At 36.0% G+C, this 25563-nt stretch overlaps 1 protein-coding gene across 4 annotated transcripts in view; it reads right to left on the bottom strand.

Annotated features, from left to right (window-relative positions):
- LOC138323623 (nuclear receptor subfamily 1 group D member 2-like) overlaps positions 1 to 25563 on the bottom strand; it is a 116496-nt gene that overhangs the window by 43260 nt on the left and 47673 nt on the right. For all 4 annotated transcript variants that reach the window (XM_069268357.1, XM_069268356.1, XM_069268354.1 and 1 more), the window contains exon 3: positions 16968 to 17231. In XM_069268357.1, the coding sequence (XP_069124458.1) occupies positions 16968 to 17231 (264 nt within the window). The remainder of the gene's footprint in view (positions 1 to 16967; positions 17232 to 25563) is intronic.

Raw genomic sequence — 25563 nt, 5'->3', positions numbered from 1 at the left:
TTTAGCGTTAGACTAGTAGTAGTATAGTAAGCTAGAGGTTCCGAGTTTGATCCCGAGGGAAGACAGTGATTAGGGCATTATATCAAAGTCTATCCAAATATAGTAATGTCCACTAAACTGTCATTCAGTATACCTCGGAACTGTACATAAAATTCTATACCTCAGAACTGTACATAGAATTCTATCATTAAGGTTACCTCAGAAGTACACATAGAATTCTATCATTCAGTTTACCTCAGAACTACACATAGAATTCTGTCATTCAGTTTACCTCAGAACTACACATAGAATTCTGTCATTCAGTTTACCTCAGAACTGTACATAGAATTCTGTCATACAGTTTACCTCAGAACTGTACATAGAATTCTGTCCTTCAGTTTACCTCAGAACTGGACATAGAATTCTTGTCATTCAGTTTACCTCAGAACTGCACATAGAATTCTGTCATTCAGTTTACCTCAGAACTGTACATAGAATTCTGTCCTTTAGTTTACCTCAGAACTGTACATAGAATTCTGTCATTCAGTTTAGCTCAGAACTGTACAAAGAATTCTGTCATACAGTTTAACTCAGAACTGCAGATAGAATTCTGTCATTCAGTTTAGCTTAGAACTGCAGATAGTATTCACACAAGTTATTTCCTATCCAGATAAATATCTCTCTAAGGCAAGTTAATTATCATAGTGTTTACACCTATGTAATTGTCATTAGTAAATTTATTTTCTATCCGCCTAATTATCATATTAATGTGGTGCCCTTTTGTTTTCTATAATTTGTTGTTAGTTAGCTGCTATATTGAATAAGCAATGAGTTTGTTTTCTGCTTTTTATTTTCTATCCAATTAACTGCCATAGTTTACTCCAAAAGATCTTATCATTTAACTGTAATTTCATTGTTATATATCTATCAAGCTAACAGTCATTATTTATTTTCTATCCACTTAACTGTCTGGGACTATTATTTCCTATTACCTCTAGTCACAAAGTCATATAGTTATTGATTATCAGATACAGTTATTTTGTATCCATTTTACTGTCAGTGTGTGCTTTTCTTATCCAAATAATTGACTAAATATGGTTATTTCTTATCCAGTTATATGTCAACATCTGGTTATTTCATATCCAGTTAAATATCAGTACATATTTATTTCTTATCTAGTTAAATGTCAACATCTGATTATTTCATATCCAGTTAACTATCAGTACATATTTATTTCGTATCCAGTTAAATGTCGGCACCTGGTTATTTCATATCCATTTAGCTATCAGTACGTAGTTATTTCTTATCCATTTAAATGTAAACATCTGGGGATTTTTTTTTTATTATCACATTGGCAGTCAGCATAAGCTTTATTCAAACCTAACTGTCAGTAAATTAATTATAATTTATAATTAATTACTACTGGTTAAAATGACACAGGAAAATCATATAGCTATGAGTAGTTATATCTGATTCGGTTAATTAAACATGACTATAACAAACATCAAGTAACCAATGACATCGTTATAAGTTCGTTATTCTTATATTACAAACATCTTGGATGAAGATTTAACATTGACAGGGAATGTAAATTAGTATGTTTTAACCAAAATACGTTTTAGCGTGTTCGTTATAACAAATGTTTTATTGTATCAATAAGAGGTTATAATGTTCCTACCCAAAATTAATTTTTGGTTATTTCTTATCCAGTTAATTCTCAGATTTTTTATTTTGTTTTATAATCTTCTCGTCATTTATAAAGACATAATGCCAGTTATCATATATTTGTTGTCTATGTTGTATTTTCTTTAGAAAGTTGTTTCTAAGGGAGTTCAAATAGAATACATTAACAGAATATAAAGTGATTTTGTAGATATATGTTTTAATATTCATTTTGTATTTTTGACCTTGTATAGCTAGAATTAATTCAATTCACCATCAAAACATGCTGGTTTGAATGCCAGCTGTCCCTATTTAAGCCTACCTACCGAATTGATATCAAAGAACACAGCTGTCTATAGCAACACCACAAACCACAAATATATTCTCTATCTCATATTCCTGATTTTCATTCTGAGGAATCAGAATGAACCTCGCCTCCAAACTTCCGTGTTATGTGGTACAATATCACAGCTTCCTTGTCTCAGACCTTCATGTTACACCGCGTCCATCTTGTTACATTGTCTGAAACTATCACAGACATGCCTTTTTATGTACACTCCTTCATACCAATATCTAATTGTAACCTTATTCTGAATCAAATCTGTTAGATTACATGCATTCAGTTGTTCATGAATGTTCCAAACACCTATTGTCAAGGTAAAAAATTGTCTTTATTTGGCACAACTTATAATTTATATTTATTGTAATGCATTTTTATTGATTTTTCATTAAAGGTCTGAAGCCTAAATAACACTATTAAAGATGAGACATGATTTGAGGAAATTGTTTATAGACCTTGAATTAATGAGTTATTGATTTGGCAATTAATACACCAGAACAAATGTTCGATACTAAGTATCCATAGAGGGGTGGGCATAGAGAGAGGGGGGGGGGGTGCTTAGACTAAACTAGCTTATTGTAAGTATTACATTTAGTCTTTTTAATTATATATTGATTAAAGGTAGTGCATCGAATATTGAAATTATTTAAGCTAGACAATAATTCTATGGATCAAATGATAGTGCATCAAACTTAATAATAGTGTATATTGGACAAGCTTCACTATACTTGTTTAAGCTGTCCTTTTATTTTTTAAATTAGTCATGATTATTTACTAATCCTGAATCATCTTCTGTTCTCTGTGCAATCTGTATTTCATTCATAGGATAGTCATTGGTTTACCACATACTTGACTCTGCCTATTGCTTGTCAAGATTTCTGTTCTGAAGTTCCATAAGCCTTCTGTCAGCATTACTAGTAGACCTGCCCTGGCAGGTGTCAGCTGATGTGACTGACGAGGGTTTCCCCCAGGGGTCAGGGTTAGAAGAGGATGATGTGCCCTTGGGGTCGGGGACTCCCTTTGGTTTATTGGGGGCAATTCCTCAGAAGTGGCAGACTGGAATTTGGTAGGCTAAAACAAGGAGTGATATAGTGCAGTCTCCAAGCACATTCGGTCAAGTCCTCAAAAGTCACTGAGTACGAGGCAATGCTAATCGGACAATAAATGTCTGCGACTTGCATGCAAATGCTTGTTGGAATCCAATATCTGTCTGGTCCATGCAAACAATACATACCCGAAACGTCTGTAGAATTTTTGACGGCAGCTGGCTACCCCAAAATGAATTGACAGCATCTCATCAGAGCAAAGCTAGTCAGAATGGTATATATATACTGCCATCCTTAATAATATGTTGGATTTATTACCATTGCATAATCTGTCTGTCTGTATTCTTTCTTTAATACAAGTACTTCTTTAATTGCCAACCTGTATTCTTAATTACCTTTCTTCTTGCCAATCTATATTGTTTTACATACATCTCTCATAAATAATTCTTTGTTCAATAAATATTGAAATATTGCACATCCTTGCTACAGTCAGGGTCATAGAAGGACAATTGACAAGGAGACATCAACAGTCAAGGTCATAGAAAGACAGTTATCAAGGAGACATCAACAGTCACGGTAATGTAAGGACAGTTGTCTAAGAGGACACCAACAGTCAGGGTCATAGAAGGACAGTTGTCAAGGAGACATCAATAGTCAAGGTCATAGAAAGACAGTTGTCAAGGAGACATCAACTGTCAAGGTCATGTAAGGACAGTTGTCTAAGAGGACACCAAAAGTCAGGGTCATATAAGGACAGTTGTCAAGGAGACATCAATAGTCAAGGTCAGAGAAAGACAGTTGTCAAGGAGACATCAACTGTCAAGGTCATGTAAGGACAGTTGTCTAAGAGGACACCAAAAGTCAGGGTCATGGAAAGACAGTTGTCAAGGAGACATCAATAGTCAAGGTCATAGAAGGATTGTTGTCTATGGGGATACCAACAGTCAGGGTCATATGAGGACAGTTGTCTAGAGGGACATCAATAGTCAGGGTCATATGAGGAGAATTGTCTATGAGACACCAACAGTCGGGGTCATATGAGGACAATTGTCTAGGAGACAACAACAGACTGGGTCATATGAGGACAGCTGTCTAGGAGACACCAACAGTCAGAGTCATATGAGGACAATTGTCTAGGAGACACAAACAGTCAGCTCATATGAGGACAGATGTCTAGGAGACACCAACAGTCAAGTTCATACTAGGACAGTTGTTTAGGAGACACCAAAAGTCAGGGTCATTTGAGGACAATTGTCTAGGAGACACCAACAGTCAGGGTCATATGAGGACAGTTGTCTAGGAGACACCAACAGTCAAGGTCATATGAGGACAGTTGTCTAGGAGACACCAAAAGTCAGGGTCATTTGAGGACAATTGTCTAGGAGACACCAACAGTCAGGGTCTTATGAGGACAGTTGTCAAGAAGATATCAACAGTCAAGGAGACAGAGTTGTGGAGATAAAGAAACTATTGAAGAAAACATTATCAACACATTGTTATGGCAGAGCAATACTTAATATTTCCATAAATTTATTGGAAGCAGCAACCGAATACCTATATCAGCCTACATCCAGGGTTTCTGATTACAAGATATCTGTATTGATATAATAATGCCGATTTGGCTCTCAGACACACTGCCCGGAGATATCAGATCACAAATTATTGCATAATATCAGGAAATCTGACTACCTTGATGTAGCTGATTTGCTATCAGATGTAGTATTGTATTGTCCCATAATACAGCGACACCTGTTCAGATACTGGTACATCACTCACAGTAACACAGGATACTGGCACCTCACTGACACAGGGTATTAGTACATTAAAATTCACACTAACACAGGATACTGGCACCTCACAGTGGTACCTCACTGACACAGGGTATTAGTACATAGTAATTAACACTAACACAGGATACTGGCACCTCACAGTGGTACCACACTAACACAGGGTATTAGTACATTGAAATTTACACTAACACAGGATACTGGCACCTCGCAGTGGTACCTCACTGACACAGGGTATTAGTACATTGGAATTCACACTAACACAGGATACTGGCACCTCACAGTGGTACCTAACTGACACAGGGTATTAGTACATAGTAATTAACACTAACACAGGATACTGGCACCTCACAGTGGTACCACACTAACACAGGGTATTAGTACATTGAAATTTACACTAACACAGGATACTGGCACCTCGCAGTGGTACCTCACTGACACAGGGTATTAGTACATAGTAATTAACACTAACACAGGATACTGGCACCTCACAGTGGTACCTAACTGACACAGGGTATTAGTACATAGTAATTAACACTAACACAGGATACTGGCACCTCACAGTGGTACCTCACTAACACAGGGTATTAGTACATTAAAATTTACACTAACACAGGATACTGGCACCTCGCAGTGGTACCTCACTGACACAGGGTATTAGTACATTGAAATACACACTAACACAGGATACTGGCACCTCACAGTGGTACCACACTAACACAGGGTATTAGTACATTAAAATTTACACTAACACAGGATACTGGCACCTCGTAGTGGTACCTAACTGACACAGGTATTAGTACATTGAATTCACACTAACACAGGATACTGGCACCTACAGTGGTACCTATTACTAAACAAGGATATGCACTAAGTGACATTTAGTACATTAATTTACACTAACACACGGATACTGGCACCTCAGTGGTACCTAACTGACACAGGGTATTAGTACATTGAAATTCACACTAACACGGGATACTGGCACCCCACAGTGGTACCTCACTGACACAGGGTTATTAGTACATAGTAATTAACACTAACACACAGGATACTGGCACCTCACAGTGGTACCTAACTGACACAGGGTATTAGTACATTGAAATTCACACTAACACGGGATACTGGCACCCCACAGTGGTACCTCACTGACACAGGGTATTAGTACATAGTAATTAACACTAACACAGGATACTGGCACCTCACAGTGGTACCACACTAACACAGGGTATTAGTACATAGTAATTAACACTAACACAGGATACTGGCACCCCACAGTGGTACCACACTAACACAGGGTATTAGTACATAGTAATTAACACTAACACGGGATACTGGCACCCCACAGTGGTACCACACTAACACAGGGTATTAGTACATAGTAATTAACACTAACACGGGATACTGGCACCCCACAGTGGTACCTCACTAACACAGGGTATTAGTACATTAAAATTCACACTAACACAGGATACTGGCACCTCACAGTGGTACCTCACTGACACAGGGTATTAGTATATTGAAATTTACACTAACACAGGATACTGGCACCCCACAGTAGTCCCTCACTGACACAGGGTATTAGTGCATAGTAATTAACACTAACACAGGATACTGGCAACTTAAAGGACACTGACATGGATAGAAACAAGACAGATGCATCTACTCAAATGTTGGACACTGACATATCCCTTAACAGATACATCAATGACCACAGTGGACACAGGACATTGATACCTCTCCAAACTGATATATCAATGACCACAGTGGACACAGGACATTGACACCTCTCAAAACTGTTTACATAAAAGGCCAGAGTGGACACAGGACATTGAAACCTCTCCAAACTGATACAAAAATGACCACAGTGGACACAGGGCACTGACACATCTCCAAACTGTTTACATAAAAGGCCAGAGTGGACACAGGGCATTGACACCTCTCCAAACTGTTTACATAAATTGCCACAGTAGACACAGGATATTGACACCTCTCCAGACTGATAAATAAATTGCCACAGTAGACACAGGACACTGACACCTCTCTAAACTGATAAATAAATTGCCACAGTAGACACAGGGCACTGACACCTCTCCAAACTGTTTACATAAAAGGCCAGAGTGGACACAGGACATTGACACTTCTCCAAACTGTTTACATAAAAGGCCAGAGTGCACAAAGGGCACTGACACCTCTCCAAGCTGTTTACATAAAAGGCCAGAGTGGACAAAGGGCACTGACACCTCTCCAAACTGATACAAAAATGGCCACAGTGGACACAGGGCATTGACACTTCTCTTAACTGTTACATCAATGGCCACAGTGGACACAGGACATTGATACCTCTCCAAACTGATACATCAATGACCACAGTGGACACAGGGCATTGACACCTCTCAAAACTGTTTACATAAAAGGCCAGAGTGGACACAGGACATTGAAACCTCTCCAAACTGATACAAAAATGACCACAGTGGACACAGGGCACTGACACATCTCCAAACTGTTTACATAAAAGGCCAGAGTGGACACAGGGCATTGACACCTCTTACATAAATTGCCACAGTAGACACAGGATATTGACACCTCTCCAGACTGATAAATAAAAGGCCAGAGTAGACACAGGACACTGACACCTCTCTAAACTGATAAATAAATTGCCACAGTAGACACAGGGCACTGACACCTCTCCAAACTGATACATTAATGACAAAGTAGACACAGGGCACTGACACCTCTCCAAACTGTTTACATAAAAGGCCAGAGTGGACACAGGACATTGACACTTCTCCAAACTGTTTACATAAAAGGCCAGAGTGCACAAAGGGCACTGACACCTCTCCAAGCTGTTTACATAAAAGGCCAGAGTGGACAAGGGGCACTGACACCTCTCCAAACTGATACAAAAATGGCCACAGTGGACACAGGGCATTGACACTTCTCTTAACTGTTACATCAATGGCCACAGTGGACACAGGACATTGATACCTCTCCAAACTGATACATCAATGACCACAGTGGACACAGGGCATTGACACCTCTCAAAACTGTTTACATAAAAGGCCAGAGTGGACACAGGACATTGAAACCTCTCCAAACTGATACATTAATGGTCACAGTGGACACAGGATATTGATACCTCTCCAAACTGATACATTAATGGTCACAGTAGACACAGGACAATGGCACGTCCTCAAACTGACACAACTAAGACAAGACTTTGAACACAACAACTGATATATCTAAGATCACAAAACACACAGCATTGGCAGCTTCAAAATACGATATTGCTAAAATATGTATATTTTTTTTACAAAAGCATATTAAGTTAATTGTTTCGTTTCCCATTCAAAAGAAAAAAAATTTTTTTTTAATAAGGCCTCAAAAATAATTGAGATATTTTAGCATCTTTGAAGTATATATGAAAAATGATCAAGTCAAGAAATTAAGCAATATGAAGAAAAACTGAAATTGATGTGTATGAAAATGAATAAGAAGCTACAGGTGGCTTGTGTTCTAGTTTGACAGTGTCTGATTTATGACATATCAACTGTTACATAACAATAACATATTGGATAGTAAGGCGTCCCGCCTAGACAAATCATCAAACTAAATATTTGTCACATCAAATAAATATATGCTGACATTCAATTTTACTTTATCATGGTCAGTAAATCAATGGGTCCAGAAAACGATCAATATGGCGCCCTAAAAACTCCCATCATCCTACACATATAGACGTCTTCACCTTGCCATTCATCAGCCAAGTTAGCCTGATAATCGGAAACGCCACAAATGGCCAGGGATCCTAAACATTTGTATGTATATATGTTGGACCTTTATCTAACTCCCAGACACAACAGGAAAAAAGGTTTTCAACGCACTGTTAACTTTATATAATATATCACAGTCTACTTTCATAGAAAACTTTTTATTATCTTCATACTTTTATGACAATAACCAGCTTAACATTTTTATAGTTAGCCGTAATTTGAGTCTACAGAAGTTTTTCAATAACTACTCTGAATGACAGTACAGGTATTCTCTCCTCATTTTTCAGTGTTAAGATGACTGTACTGCGACAGGAGGATTACCAGACGCCTGCCGGCCAACAATATAAGACTTGCTTGAATACTTCCTAGACATCAATTACATCAGAGTTCGTTGAGAGAGTAGGGCATCATTATTACATCACGTCACCGTCCTCTTGGCCGGACAAACTTCCCAAACCACAGAGCACACCAAAAAAGCCACTATCATACTGATGAGAATATGTCTAGGATATTTACCTACAAAATGTTTAGCACCAGCGCCGCGGATCGATGTCATATATGGAAATGATGTGGAACGTTTACCCACCCAGCCGCGACGCGATGATTAGTACAGTTGTCTGTGTTATATCGCTATACAATGATGCACTTTTGCAAAATCTGCACGGCTCATTAAATTTACATTGCATGATAAGCCATCGAGCAATACACTCGGGCCTTTGATTAATTTACAACTATTTTTCAACGAAAAAAATATAACGTATTATAAAGTACCTTACACTGATACTTTACAACAGTTCAATCTCTTCAACTCTGAATAATCCCAAGAATGCATGCAGAATGTTTTTCTAAGAGCAAATAACAAAGTGTAGATTTAGGTAAGATACATTTGCAGCAGTAGTTTCTGTTAACACAGGAGCCTACGCAACATAAGTCTTGGTTCCTCAACAAAAAACACCATGCACTCTTGCACAGAGTGTTTTGCAGCTTTAGCCTTTAACTTTCCTTATCAGGTGCTAACAGGAATTATTATAGGCCTAACAATACCGAACTCTACTGATGTATCCCTACAACTGAATACCCCCACTAGCCCCCGGCATACTGCAGAATTCCTCACATGTCATATGCACTATTACCGTTCATGAATTAGGGAAACAGGAGGCATGCTTCACACATTAGGTTTCACTTTAATAACAGTAGTGAAAGCTTGCGTAAGTCGACCCCATTGATCCAACGCTCTATTTAAATTTACTCAAATGTCTGAAGTTAGGAAAAAAAAACAAAAAAAACCTTTAATATTCTGCTTTAATAAAAGTACAGCAACAACTATCTGATTTATATTAACTGTAGCTGATTTTACCACGAGAATCAAGGTACAGGAGTTCTGAACAACAAGATGTCTCTGTGACACCAATCTTTGACATCATTACACAGGAGATATAAACAACATGTATATTTAGAACGTATTTCGTAAGTCAAGGAAATTTATGTGGACAAGAGACCTACATAAAGGTCCTAAGAGCATACTTAATAAGAACCAATCTTATTCAAATCATTTCTTTGGTTACTCATTCAAAGTCACGTTAGTTCAGATGAATTTTCAGACAATTTCTTCAGGGTTCTGACAACTTTAACATTGTACATTATCGTTTTGCCATTATCAACGAATTTACAACTTAGTCTCTAAGTAAAGTGCTTTCTGCAAGTTTTAAAAAGTACACCTAATACTTTGTCCAACAAATAGCTAGTAGCTGGATAAAAGATATCATCCTTTTTTGGTCAATATCAGAAAGTCGTTGATTGTTAATATGAAATAATATATACAGAATGCAAAATATTTTGTATGCAGTTCCGATGATAATACAGATCCTTCAAAATTGCAAAAACAAAATTGTTGTTTTGACAGATTTTGACCTATCAATCATAAAATCAAGACAGCTAGCAAATCAAAATCAAAACTTTTTCTGACATAAGTATTATATTACTTTGAATTTCTTTGAAATTTCAGATGTTAAGTTTAATATAAAAGCAGATTCTGGGATATTTTTTCAACAGTGACCTTTGGCATTATCAGTTTCTCAGAAAGGCAATTCATAATCATATTTGAAACCACCAGTACAAAGACATATCGTGACAACAAGCACATGCAGGGACAAAGGTCACGACCTCTGTCTGAGATTTGACTTCCTTTTGTACAAAGTGACACAGTCAATCTGTTACAGAAAGATAATTACAATGAACTTACTGATATAGTGTTGATTTAATTATGTCACCTTTTAGTACTGATTATATCTCATTCGAATAGATCATTATAAATATGCATTAGAATTTGTTAATTGACTCTAACGAGGATTTTTTTTCTAATTTTGACAGCAAATATCAAATAACTTATATTACCTATACTGGTATTTATTATATAATAATGAGAATAAAAATTTCAGAAGAAAATTAAAATTAAAGATTTTCTATGGGAACAAAAAATACATGTATCCTTTGGGAAGATTTATGATTGGAGACCCATGTCATCAGGGCACACTGACCTACACATAAAAATTGTAAGTGTTATTTATCTATTTTCTTATTTTTGTAAATTTTAAATATTACATATATTCGACATAGATCACAACTATATATTATATATAATAATATCCACTTAATTATTTTCAGATTTTAGCAAACAAGTCAATATTGTATATGATAATCTTGATACAGGCAAAAAATCCCTGGTGTAGGTAATTCATTCTGAATTTATCCTAAACTTAATGAAATAAGAAACACTTAAGATTAATACATGTAATAAATTTCCATATCATCAAAAATTCTCAGAACCAATAGCAATTCATAGTTTGGCTCAAAATTTAAAATCCAAAAACAAATTAAACTTTATTTAAAAACTTCAAAGTTATAAGATACATTTAATTTCTAACAAGGATTTTTTTTGTTATGACCTAGAAAAGTTTGCAGACATTTTGACTGATATCAACAAAGTAAGACATTTGATATGTCATCAAATGGCATAACAAATTCACAAGATTGTGACAAATGGTCCAGATAGTTGTGCATGACTCGCTTTGAATAATGAAATGCTGCATCACTTAGCTTACTTACCGGTCACAAATGTAGGCCAAATGACTCTGCACTATTTTCTTTAAAAAGCTTAAGAAAACAGTAAAATAGGATTTTTTTTCTCTATTGTGAATATTTAAGGTTACCACTACATAAACTTTTTGGGAAAAATTGTTTTTAAAAAGCACCAAGGTAAACAGAAAGAGCATAAACAAATTAGTTTCTGATCACTTCCACAGATTTTTTTATTTTTTTTAATTCTTATGCAATAATGTCCCTATTGATTTAAACACATTTTATTTCAACATTTATTCAGAATGGGATTTGGCACAAGTTTCCTTAACAGTATCACATAATCATAAAAATATTTTTCACTTTTGTTTTGAAAGAAAAGCAAGAAAATGATTCTTAATATGTGCTAACATTAATCATAATAGGGTGGTCGAGCGGTGCAGTGGTTAGGACAATCACCTTTCACCTAGTCGGTGGGGGTTCGATCCCCGGCATGGACGTGAAAAGGTTAGGGTCACCTGCTCGATCAGATGGGTTTTCTCCAGGCACTCCGGTTTCCACCAACTCTTAGACCCATTGCACTGTTACATCCGGGCCATCAAAAGTGATTTATATAGGTTATATTACTTGTTTTGAAATCAATGTAAAATAAATAAAATTTACAGTGAATATAGAAATACTTCAAAGCTACAGGTTTGCAGCAACAAATGACACCATAGTCTTTATATTTTTCACGTTATATAGTAATTACAGTGCCATGTTCAAGTAAGTGCTATATGAACGCGGCGGTGTTTCGCTACTTAAGAGTCCCATGCTATCTATCACTTGATTGGTTAATCACTCAGACCCCGCCTTCTATAAAAACACAAGTCAATGGTCGTTGCCGTGATTATGAGCAAGACCTATAAATGGAAGACAATTACGGTTGATGGATGCATGTTAAAGTTCCGTCAATAGACCATCATCAGTGTTGATGAAATCTGCTTTTCCATCATTTAATTTTTTTTTTTTACTAAAGATAAAAAGCACCAATATGCATGCTTGGCGTGGGTTAAAGAGATTATTTACCCGATTTTTCCAGCAAACATTCAACATTACAGTGTAATTTAGTCGAGTAAGATATACCCTGGTGTCGCGTGTACTTTAACAGTACAGCGGGACACCTTAATCACTTTCCTCAAGTTCACGCGACCTATAAACAGATAACAGTACATCATTTTTTTTATAGACAGTTATATAAATAGTGGATCTATTCAAGTTAACTTCACAGCTGGCTGTGGTTTGTCTGTGTCTCGTGTTTCTACTCATTCTAAACAGTCATTATATATACACAATACCAATTAATGATTCTAATAAGCACTTACTGATATATCAAATTATTTTTGCATGTAGAATATTTCTCATTTCATCTGAAAACCAGTTATGCTTTCAAATGAACGTTCTTACAAAACATAGACACTGGTTCTTTATTAAATATGTCTGCAGAATTACTACATGTACATAGAAATTATTTACTAAGGAGATCCAACAGCCTTTTATCGGACAAATTATAGAAATATTGAGTGTAAAAACGGACTGACATTTAAGGAAACGGAGACATGCACAAAGCGAAAACTTTTCCCTTTCAAATTTCAAACTTTAATACCAGCATATGTTATTTGGTAAAACTTTGATCCGCATAACCCCTGGTTTATGACCGGTGTACCGATATTTATAACAGTGTTTTCACTAATCAGACCAGAGAAGGAATATTGAGGTTTTTCCTCTGTCTAGACGTAATATCCCTGTAGCCCTGGTGATTGATTAAACTACAACATCTGATGTCTTTTTTATATGATTGTTACTACAGCTGTATATACACTATTGTCGATCACAATGTAGGGGCAAGTACAGTTTGGGGTATATTCCTGTCACTCTGGCCAGCCAGAAATGTTGAAGGGGGCTTCTCAGGGGGTAGGGGCAATGGACTCGAGTTATTGTGACCTTTCATTCGTATGTTTTCTCAAGGCATAGGGGCTCAAATAGTCTTGAAATTGAAGCGTATATTTAGGATGAACATGGGGCTTAAGTTATTGTGACAGTTTGAAGGGGGCTCTCAGGCGGTAGGGGCAATGGATTTTCAGGATCAACTTCAATTCAAAATATTTTATAGTTTAACAAAAGGATGGGCCCAACTTGTTGTGACCATGAAGGGGATTCTCTGGTGACATGATTAAGTTATGGTAACTTTAGCTCCTCCAATATCAATTACACACATTTTCACTGTACAAGCATTTATTGTCACCAAGTTTTACTGTTTAGGAGGAGTAGCTGTTTGTTTTGTAACTAAAGAAAAAGGTCAAGATATCTTTTTCAGATAACGATTACATACACCTACACTGTTAAAGATTATTGCCAAAGATTATTGCCATCAAGTTTCGTTGAAATTCCTCCAGTAGTTGAGGAGGAGTAGTCAGTCAATTGTTATGTCTACAGACAGACACACACACAACCTGAGTCCATGTTTAAACGCCCCCCCCCCCCCCACCCAAAAAAAAAAAAAAAATAAAAAAAAAACCTTAATTGTAGGGGATATATATAATTACACTCAAGCTTAAGAAAAACATAAAGAAATAATTTAAAGAGTGAACTTATTCAGTGGTCACGATAAACCATGACAAATATAAATAGGAAGAGTCAGGATGGTCGGTGGGCCGTGACAGGATGGTCAGTGGGCCGTGACAGGATAGTCGATGGGCGTGACAGGATAGTCGGTGGGTTGTGACAGGATGGTCGGTGTGCCATGACAGGATGGTCAGTAGGCCATGACAGGATGGTCAGTGGGCCAGGACAGGATGGTCAGTGGACTAGCTGTGACAGGATGGTCAGTGGGCCGTGACAGGATGGTCGGTGGGCTGTGACAGGATATTCGGTGGACTGTGACAGGATGGTCCGTGGGTAATGCTAAATGGCCCCCATAACTCAAGAAATATAAAGTATAAATATTGATACTTGAATGAGGGGGAGATTTTCTGTTGATAAAATAGAAACAGGTTATCGTTAGGTTATGAGTCACCCTCGTTTACATAAGATAGATCTGGCTAATAATTTTGGATCATCAAGAAATTGAGAATCTGATGGGTTGGTTTTCATCATTAACATAGATTGATTGTGATGACTCCAGTGTATTATATATCAGATTATCTCTAAAAAAAAACCACTAAAACTCCCTCACATCTGCATACATTGCTGCGAGTGTTAGCTATTTATCACATATCAAGAGAAAATCTTTCTAAATGTGTTGATCATTTATTAAATTGAAACAGGAGTTCTTACCAAAAGCATGCCTTAATCCTTTCAACTTAGCGTCTTAATGCTTAACGATCAGAGAACTTTGTTTGTTAAGAGAATAAATCTTTCCAAATCATACTGAGAACATGTGTATTTAATTCATAAATGCTGGATACATGCACGTTGTTGTTTTTCTCTTTTATTTTTTTTTTAGGAAACAAAATATGTATAAAAAAATTCTGTATAATCTAGGCTAATGATGGGAATGTACTTTTGGTAAAACTACAACTGTGTTCAGACCAGAGCTCGTCAGCTTAATCTGAATCAATTCTACAATAGTCAGGGGTAGCAAGTACACATGTACTCAAACACGCAATAATTAAGTTTTCTATAATGACGTCGATTTAAACCTTAAGTATACTCATGTTAAACAATATTGTGAGAACATTTCTCAACAGGTACAAAAGGGCATCATTTGAAATATGGATAGCTCAAAAGTCAACTGAAAGTCAAAAGAGAGAACTGGTAAGAGGCAATTCAACTGTAAATTTTCTAAAATCTCACCAGAGTAATTGCATAGATTTTTTACCGAAATAAATCTAATTGCATAGACAAGAATATAGTGCTAAAATTGAGCAAATACCACAAAGTAGTACTTAAGTCAAAAGTTTCACCTCGATTGCTGAATCTGACAGTTTTCAGTGTTAAACTCGAACTTAATATTTTCTTTAACCACTAGAATTATTCTAAACACTTGAATAAAAGTAAAAGAAAAAAATCATGCCAATACATTTATTTAATAATTATATTAATATTTGGTACAATAGTCCTTGAAAAAAATTAAAAGTCAAAAACTCTCATTATATCTTAGGGAAGTAAGAGCAAGATTATCTCCCCTTAAATCAAGGTATTAAATGTTAATACTTGCACGATAGCAGAACTAAAATGGTTTCTCACATGTTATTCTCACAAATGAAATTCATGTAGCAGTATTTATTAATAAGAGTAGACAACTCCAGATTATTCAAAGACAGTACTGTTTTGATAGTACACTCAAACCTGTCCATAAAGGTCAAATTGTGCTGAAACTAAATAACCATTTGTGACCCTAAGGCAGTGGTCTTAAAAAGCAGGCTGTCTATTTACATAGGTGGTCACAAAGGCAGATTTGACTGTACATATAATTGATATGTCAATTTCATCGAAAGCATCAATTCTCTCCGTGCTGATAAGGGGGCGTGGCTTACATAATGACGGACGACAAACGGAACAATTTATTGTGGGTGGAGATGGGGGGAGGGGGTCAAATGACACTTGTCTGGTAAGAAGACATCGGATGCCACCCACACAATGTTACACTGGCTATATTTTACCTGCCTGATATTTGACAATTACAAGAGATGTTGCACACATAGATATCAGGTCTACCTGATGATGTCGGGTTATTAGAGTCGACATGTAACGAGGAAGCACCAGAAAGAGGTAGTGGGTGGGATGACCTACTGTACTATATATAGGCAGGTAATTCATCTGTACTGGCTAGACAGGACATAACTAGCATCTATACAGGGTGTGGTAGGGTATGATATACATAGGCAAGTAATCCATTTGTAAGAGCAAGATGGCTATTGGCTAGACATGGACAAAGTATCTATGGAGGGATGAGAAGGGTTATAATATACATGGTCAGTACCTGAATATAATGGCTTCTGGCTGAACACAATTGAAGTGTCTATAGATAGGTGGAAGTAGGGTATCCAAAGACAAATAATTCATTTTTGAACTACACCATGTGTCTACATAGATGTAGTAATAGGGTATTAGACTCACAGAATTTATTTGTACCCGAAGATGATAACTACTGGCTAGACACATTGGCAGTAGCTATATAGGGGTGATAGCTGGGTATAAGTTTCATAGAAATAATGTCATTGGTATCGGAAAATGATAATACTTGACTTGACAACACAAATGTGTCTACTGAAGAGGGAGGTTCAGTACAATACAAATAAATAGAGAAATAATCTACAAGTACCTGAAGACGTTGGTTCTTGACTAGACATGGCTAAGAGTGACGAAGTGTCCATTGAGGGATGGTGATGGTGGTGGGGGTGCTCCAGATGTGGCAGGGGCGGAGACTTGTTTACCGTTGTCGTGGAGACAGTTGTGTGGGGGTCACCTTCGCTACTGTGAGGGCTGGGGAGAGAGGGCTCACTACCCAGACTCCTTTCCACTGTGTCCGGACTTCGTCGTACGTCAATCATTTTTAGACCCTCTGTTGTCCACTTTATTTGTAAACCTGCAAATAAAACGACAATTAGAACTTCCTTTCGCTATCTGGTAATAAACCTGCAATACCTGGAAATGGCGATAAGAACTTCCTTCTGCTATACATGGAGCATTACCTACCATATTTATTTTGTAATAAGCTCACGCCCGGTAATAAGACCACCCATCCCTGTCTATTTTATAAAAACACAAACAAAAGCAACTTAATTGTCCTGAAATAGCATATATCTCTTTTAGTCATGATAAAAAATGGAATTTACCAAATATGCCAACTCCAACCTCTTATCTATTTCAAATGAATTAATGGTTGGGATATAAATGGATATAGGATCACAAATAGCATTACATGCTGTTAGCGGGACCCACTACATAAAATTTCACCCGAAACACCTAATCTGAACATAAAACACTTTATTTAGCCCATTCCACCTTAATGATTTTAAAGTCACTTTAGTTTGTTGATGTATAAGATCTGAAGAAAACATTAAGGCAATTTAATAACTCTCTCCTGAGACATTCAAGGTAGAAACACATTTCAAATTTTTATGGAAAATATATAAAAAATGTACATGGTTTTTTTCAGCAAAATTTCCTAAATTGGTAGATGAATATAACAAAAAGCAATTTTATAGCTTGAATGCTATACATGTATATGCATCTTTTAAATCATGATTTAAGAAATGGGTCAAAATTAAATATGGTTGTCAGATGTTAATTAACAACTTAACACCAACATATATAGGTACTATACTGGGATATGATGAGCCAAAATGCAATAGACATAAGTAATTCTATTTAATTACCCTTGTTTTAAGGCAGGGCATAATGAATTAAATTTCAAATCACATGACATTGCAGAATAATAGTACTAATTACCGATAATTGATATCACCAAGGTATTAAATGAAAAGCTGGTATATGTTATCATACATTGTGTTGGCGATTATAATATTGTGAAAACAACACACACATGTACTCATCGATCATAAATGTCTCCCAATAAATCGCCTGATTGTGATTGATACACGAGTCAGGATGACCTACCTGTTAAGTGTTATATGGGTTCACAGACATATGATTCAGATCTATTTTTGGAAATTCCCAGCACTGGTTTCGGCTACAGGTGTGGATATTTCGAAATACTGGGATGGACTGTTACATATAAAATGTTGGTCTGTCACATATATCAAGATGTGTTACACTTATTACTGTCTACAGGGTATCTTTTTACTTGTGTTACACTTATCACTGGCTACAGGTCATCTTTTCAAATCTATTTCACTTATTCTTTCAGCCATTTTATTGGCTTGCTGTATGATATCTTTACAAATTTAACCAGGTGAAAAAGAAATGCTTTGAATAATTTGACCTCATTTTTAACAAACACGATAATGACGTCAATGTTCCCTAGTTCTGAATTCTTCGACCGAGATATTGACAGGTCGCTAGGTGTGTAGCACATGTATAATATAATGGAGCAGAAAAGTCCATGAATACCACAATTTATTGAACAGTTAGGATTATTCAGTTAACTAAATTTACAAATACTATTTACTCTTTTAATTTCTCCTGCATTTTATCCCAACATTCCTAATTTTTAAATTAAATTGATATCTATATTAATCATCCATGAGGGACTTCATTTCCATTGAAAAAGCAAATCGAGAATAAAATGTATTACTTCCCATGTAACTTAAGCTTATTTATTGTAGGTGTTACCTGGATAATTTAGTCTAGTTGATTTAATGTCCTATAAACAGCCAGGGTCATTTTAACATGTGCCAGATTTAAGAGGTGGAGGAATGTCAGAGTACCCAGAGAAAAACTACAGACCTAAAGTCAGTACTTGTAAACTGCAGTAGGGTTTGAACTGACATATCTTAACTAATTGGCCACCATATCTCCATTTGGATAGTTTTTTTTCTCAATTTTATGCTCATAAGACTCATGACATATTGTATAGCAGATTATTTTATTGGAAAAAATTCTTTGTTTCAACAGTGTCTTATATACGCATTATTGGTCCTTAAAATAACAAAAACATCCACTAAATATCAAAGCTATAGTTTTCAGAAAAATAAGATATATTTATATCTGCAGTGATGGTGCATTAACTTGCAAATAGCTGAAGGCATTGCGGAATCAGTCAAGTGTGACTTTAATGCAGCTAGCACATGTGCAACAATCCAGACGGTAACATTTTTATCGTGTTTATAAATCTAGACAGTAACCTACATATGTATGTACCATCCAAGGGAAGCATGGAATGTAGGCCACATACATCATCTTAACATTTTTCTAAGAATAAGACAGATTTTATATTTTGTCTTGTATATGAAATCCATACATTTAGTTGAACTCATCTGAAGCTGAAGAGTTATCTGCCCTTGTTGGTATAGGTATTGATTATGACAACTTAATATTGTATGAAAATTTCTTTTGCTTTTTAGTGTAAAATATAATGTTACACTCCAAAAAAACCCAGACAAAACTATCAATATCAATTTTCAAGGGCAGATAACTCTGTGATATGCAAATACAGCACAGAGAAAAAGACATACAGAGACAGGTTTTGTGAGCGATATAACTTTTTATTCTTTGATAAAAACAATAACAGGTGTTTGTCATCGGTGTCTTCAGTGAGCATGTGGTGATTGTGTCAGCGGAGTAGCTAGCTGTTCAGCTGATTTAGGATTAAATTTCATTTTTTTTTTAATGAAATTGGAAGATCTGTTTATGCACAAGTGTAACTAATTTTCCAAACACTGTAAACATATGTATTTTGGTGATAATCTCATTTTATAGCTTTTTGCGACAGAAATTATCCACTGAAATATAATTATACTAATTTCGTTTTCTGTATATCATTTATATAGCCATTATGTAAAATGTGCGAATTCATCATTGCACTAATCTGTTCCAAACTGTTTTTGCACTTCAATTGGATTTTTAAGTGCTTTGGAAGTTACATGTGATGTACTTGATTAAATTGATTTCCTTCCTTTAAAATTCATATATTTCGCATCAAATTGCTCTGGAAAAACAAAGCAAGACAAAAAAAAAATTCCATAAAAACAAAGCAAGACAAAAAAAAAATTCCATAAATTCTAAGAACAATCAAACTGATGGTCGTGGCAGACATATTGGATTTAGATACTGAGGGAATGTCATCCCTGAAGACACATTTGGACTCTTCTTCTTCATGAACTGGAAGAGTCCATTTGAAAATTTAGCGGTGAATAGGTTAACTGAAATAGTGCTATCAGATGTTCCAAATGCAGTAATAGATAGGCTGCTGTCTCAGCAAGTGGACATAACAGAAAACGATAAAAAATTCTCAAGAAAAGGAAGAAAAAAATGAAAAAGGAACTGCTGCAGAAGGAAACAAGGAAATATAAGATTGATGTAAATGAAGAAAACGTAATATAACCTATGAATTCAGTGACGTAACAGAAGGTAAAGTTCATAAAACATTCTACCAATGCTGCGTCGGGCAATGCTTTTACAAGGCTTTACAACCTGGATAAAATACAATTTACACTACCTTCCTGTATTTATGACGTCGTACTATAACGTCACAATCACTGGAAGATTGACAGTAAATCATACTTTACCCACATTGTTTCAGGATCTGGAAACATCCGTACTTCTACTCCATTAATCACAGAGTGTGATTTTGTTAGGTACATTTGGGGCCGAAAAAAAGCCCCTTCCCCAAAAGAAATCTCTGTATTTTCCAAATATCATATGAATATATTCCCAAATAAACAAAAAATCTCTAAAAATATATATGTTTCAAGAAAGATGAACTGTAGATTTTTCCCAATTCAAAAGATACAGACTGCTGAAATTATCAAGTAAGAAAATCAGGGACAGATCTAGTAGGGCCACTGGACAGACAACAAGCATGGTAACATCAATCTTTGTCCTGATATTATGTATTACACTTGTTGACTCATTGTAATGGAAATTGGTGTCTGGTACATCAATATCCATCCCGGATTTATCAAATTTCATATGTAAGTGAGCCTTTTAACAAAATAGCCCCAGAAAACGCCTGACAGGTCTGGCCTTGATTTTGACACATAAATCTACAGTTGTCTGTCCATCGGAGGTGCCCCGAACTACTTTCACAATTGGACCCTATTTTTCCCCTGGTTGTTAGGGCCAGTGAAACCATTTAAACATAATGGACCTCTGACCACCAGAATCTTATGGCTAGACTTTCTCTGGACACATTTGTGATAAAAGAAAACTTGACCTTCATCCTTCTAATTAGAGGGATATGGCGTTTAATGCTTTACTTAATCTTATCATCATTATAAATACCTTTTGTGAACATAAAATGTCTTCAAATTTGATAAAGATGAAATAATAATACAAATGATTTGATATGCATATTATACAGAAACTACTCGATAAAGTACCGTTTACCGGCCAGTAGTCCTGCCTTCCTGTGATTGTGACGTCACAAAAATCATGTAAAAATATGACGCCAAAATCAACAAAATGTGAGACTAATCAACCGTAAAACATACTTATCTGTACCATTTTGGTATCTCAAAAAATTAACGTGTTCAGTTAAGTTACCGTATTCAACCCAATAAGCACTAGGGGCGTTTAAAAAATTGAGAAAGGGCTATTAAGACGAAATTATTGCAAATCTATACAAATATATGTAGCTTTGGTCTTTATTTATGACTGGGCAATTGAAATAAAGGCTTGAAAAATGTGGAGGGGAGCTTATAGGTACATGGGCGCTTATTGGGTTGAATAAGGTAATTCTGTCTCATTATCATAAACAAAATACATGTACTACATAAAAGTATTGTTCTGTATACATCATGAGAAATAAAACAAAAACATTGGATGATGGAAAGAGAAGTTTCTGAGATCTGAATAGGATTCTACTCAAGCAATGGAATGATCAAAACAAGCGAGATATGGGCAAAACTAGATGTCCCGTCAACTCATCTGCTGTCCCTGTTTATGGCAGGGGCATAGTAATTTGATATGGACACAAATAGAATACATCGGTCATTTTTATTTCTGTATTATAGGCGTAACTTAACAGCATAAGATCAATGAAAAGATTAACTTTTGCAGTTTGATACTACAACTTCAAATTGTTCCAACAAAGCACTAGATCTAGACTAGTACTGTGACAGATGAGTTAGACTGGTCAAACCCAATAATGGAATGCACTCCTGTAACAGTTTCTTGGACAAATCAAACTGGTTGAACTTAGTAATGGAAAGCACTCCAATTCCATTGTGCGACAAAAGCCTTTTTTAAGAACTTAACTTGCACCTGATAACCACAGCTATAGGGCATGTCCGATTAAATTTTACCTGTCAAATTTTGTATACCATACATCATTGTGCATTACTTATATACAGACGGTAATTAAGACAAAGTTTAATTGTATATTGAAATGGTGGAGTTAAAGTACATATTGAGCATGCATTTGGCCAATGCATTAATTTTTTTCTATTTATTTGGAAACTTTAAATGACATGCATGAAAGACAAATATGAATTACTACCTGTCCATCATAATACAACAGAAATAAAATTAATTTGTAAAGCTTTAAGACAGGTTATCAAATTTCGATCACCCTCAAGTAGCGAGACAGAAAATTGAGAGAGGGAAGGCACCTGTACCAGTAAAGTGTCAAATGACCAATTCACACTTGCTATGCTTATTTCTACCTATACTTCACACATATATAAATGAAGTATTAGCGTAAGTATGATAAGCTTAACTTTGCACACCCCCACACATTTCCATTGTGGATGTGCCAGTACACCTCAAACGCACACCCCCACACATTTCCATTGTGGATGTGCCAGTACACCTCAAACGCACACCCCCACACATTTCCATTGTGGATGTGCCAGTACACCTCAAACGCACACCCCCACACATTTCCATTGTGGATGTGCCAGTACACCTCAAACAACACTAGGTTTTACATGTGAATAATTTATGTACAATTTTTTTTGTAATCCTTGTAAAAGTGTGAGAGAGAAAGTATGTGAACATATTTTACATCAGAATTTCACAGCGACTTCTCGCTATAGTTCATTTTCTAATGAAATAAAGTTAAACATGTTTTATTTACATCATGCATATCATAACATTTTTTAATGATATATTCAATCATATTCACATCTTGCTTATCATATCTTATACAGGAAACACGAGGTCCTTGGGCATCACTTGTCACATGGGTTAATGAAATATTTCCATCATTATCACCCTCATGGACATGGGACATCTACTGAACTGACATCTCATGAAAAAAATTCTAGCAGAGTTGGTATTGTCAACTCATTCAAGGTTGACCTAAAATCCAATATTCTTTATCGCTATGCCATCCTGTTTGTCCTTGGATATTAAAGTGGGTAGAAATTATTAGCTTTTCCTTTAAATAGTTATCTGCCCATGGGGACACATCGGTGTAGATTAATAAGTAAAACAAGAGGCCCATGGGCCTTAGCGGTCACCTGATATCAGATACAGAATGAAACAAAGACATGCATATAAACACTATATATTTGCCCATCAGGCCCTTGAAGTCAGTCAGTGATTTTATAAATTTGAACTTTTTAATCTATGAAGATTATTTGGTTACATCAAATCTGTGAATTCAGAAGTAAGACTTTTGAAATGTTATCCATTTTGACCCCTTTTGGCCCCACCCCTCTGGCCCCTGGGGGTCAGCCAGGACCAATTTGGATATGATGTTAAAATGCTATCTCAGGCTAATAATTTTAACCCAGATTGACTAATTTCCTATGAAAACTAAGCAAATCATGTTCCTAAATGTGTTTTTCCTATATAAACTATAGTAAACTTGACCCCCTCCCCAGAAGGGAAACATGAGACCCCAGGGTAATACTATTCACAATTTTTGTAAAGGACTTTAAGACCTTTCCATCTATGCAGAGTATTTGATTCTACCAGTTCTAGAATTTCAGAAGAAGATTTTTGAAGTTTTAGCCTATTTGACCCGTTTTGGCCCTGCCCCTAAGGCCCCTGGGGATCAGTCATGGAAAATTTGGTAATAAGATTCAATGGCCATCACATAGGGATAATTCTGACAACAATTGACTATAAATTTCCTATTATAATGACTAAATAATGCTCAAAAATGTGTTTTCCCTATATAAACTACAGTAAACTTAACCCCCTCCCCAGGGGGAAACCTGAGACCCAAGGGTGATGTAATTCACAATTTTCATAAAACACCTTAAGACCTGTCCATCTATGAAGAGTATTTGATTCTACCATTTCCAGTATTTAAGAAGAAGATTGTTAAAGATTTAGCCTATTTGCCCCTTTTGGCCCCACACCTCTGCCCCGAGGGGGTTGACCAGGACCAACATAGATATAATATTAAAATGTTATCTCAGGCTAATAATACTAAACAAGTTTGACTCATTTCCTATGAAAATTGAGAAAAAAAAATGCTCATAAATGTGTTTTCTCTTTATAAGCTATAGTAAACTTGACCCCCTCCCCAGGGAAAAACGTGAGACCCCAGGGTCATATAATTCACAATTTTCATAAAACACCTTAAGACCTTTCCATCTATGGAGAGTATGTGATTCTATCAGTTCCAGAATTTCAGAAGAAGATTTTTGAAATTATAGCCTATTTGACCCCTTTTGACCCCGCCCCTAAGGCCCCTGGGGATCAGTCATGGAAAATTGGCTAATAGGATTCAATGGCCATCTCATACTGATAATTCTGACAATATTTGACTCATTTCCTATTACAAATGATCAAATAATACTCAAAATTGTGTTTTCCCTATATAAACTATAGTAAAATTAACCCCCTCCCCAGGGGGTAACCTGAGACATCAGGGTCATATAATTCACAATTTTTGTAAAGGACCTTAGGACCTTTCTATCTATGAAGAGTATTTAATTCCATCACATCTGTGAGTGGAGAAGAATATTTTTGAAATTTTAGTCAATTTTACCCCTTTTGGCCCCTCCCATAGCTCCCTGGGGTATAGGGACCATATAATTCACAATTTTGATTGGCCTTATGCCTTAGAAGGTTTGTGCAAAATTTCATTGAAAATGCTTCAGCGGTTTTGGAGAAGAAGTCGAAAATGTAAATTGTTTACGGACATACGACGCACGACGCACGACGCACGACGCACGACGGACGACGGACGACGACGGACAAAAGGCGATTAGAATAGGTCACTTGAGACTTCGTCTCAGGTGACCTAAAAAATTAAAAAGAACAAATGACAATTCTACAAATAACTAAAAATATTTATTCAAATGTACATGCATAGCCAAACTGACCCCCTCCCAAAG

This window comes from Argopecten irradians, chromosome 5, assembly GCF_041381155.1.
Source record: "Argopecten irradians isolate NY chromosome 5, Ai_NY, whole genome shotgun sequence".
Taxonomy (NCBI): Eukaryota; Metazoa; Mollusca; class Bivalvia; order Pectinida; family Pectinidae; genus Argopecten; species Argopecten irradians.
The sequence above is the reverse complement of the archived record's forward strand: the minus strand, read 5'-3'. Positions and strand labels throughout refer to the sequence as shown.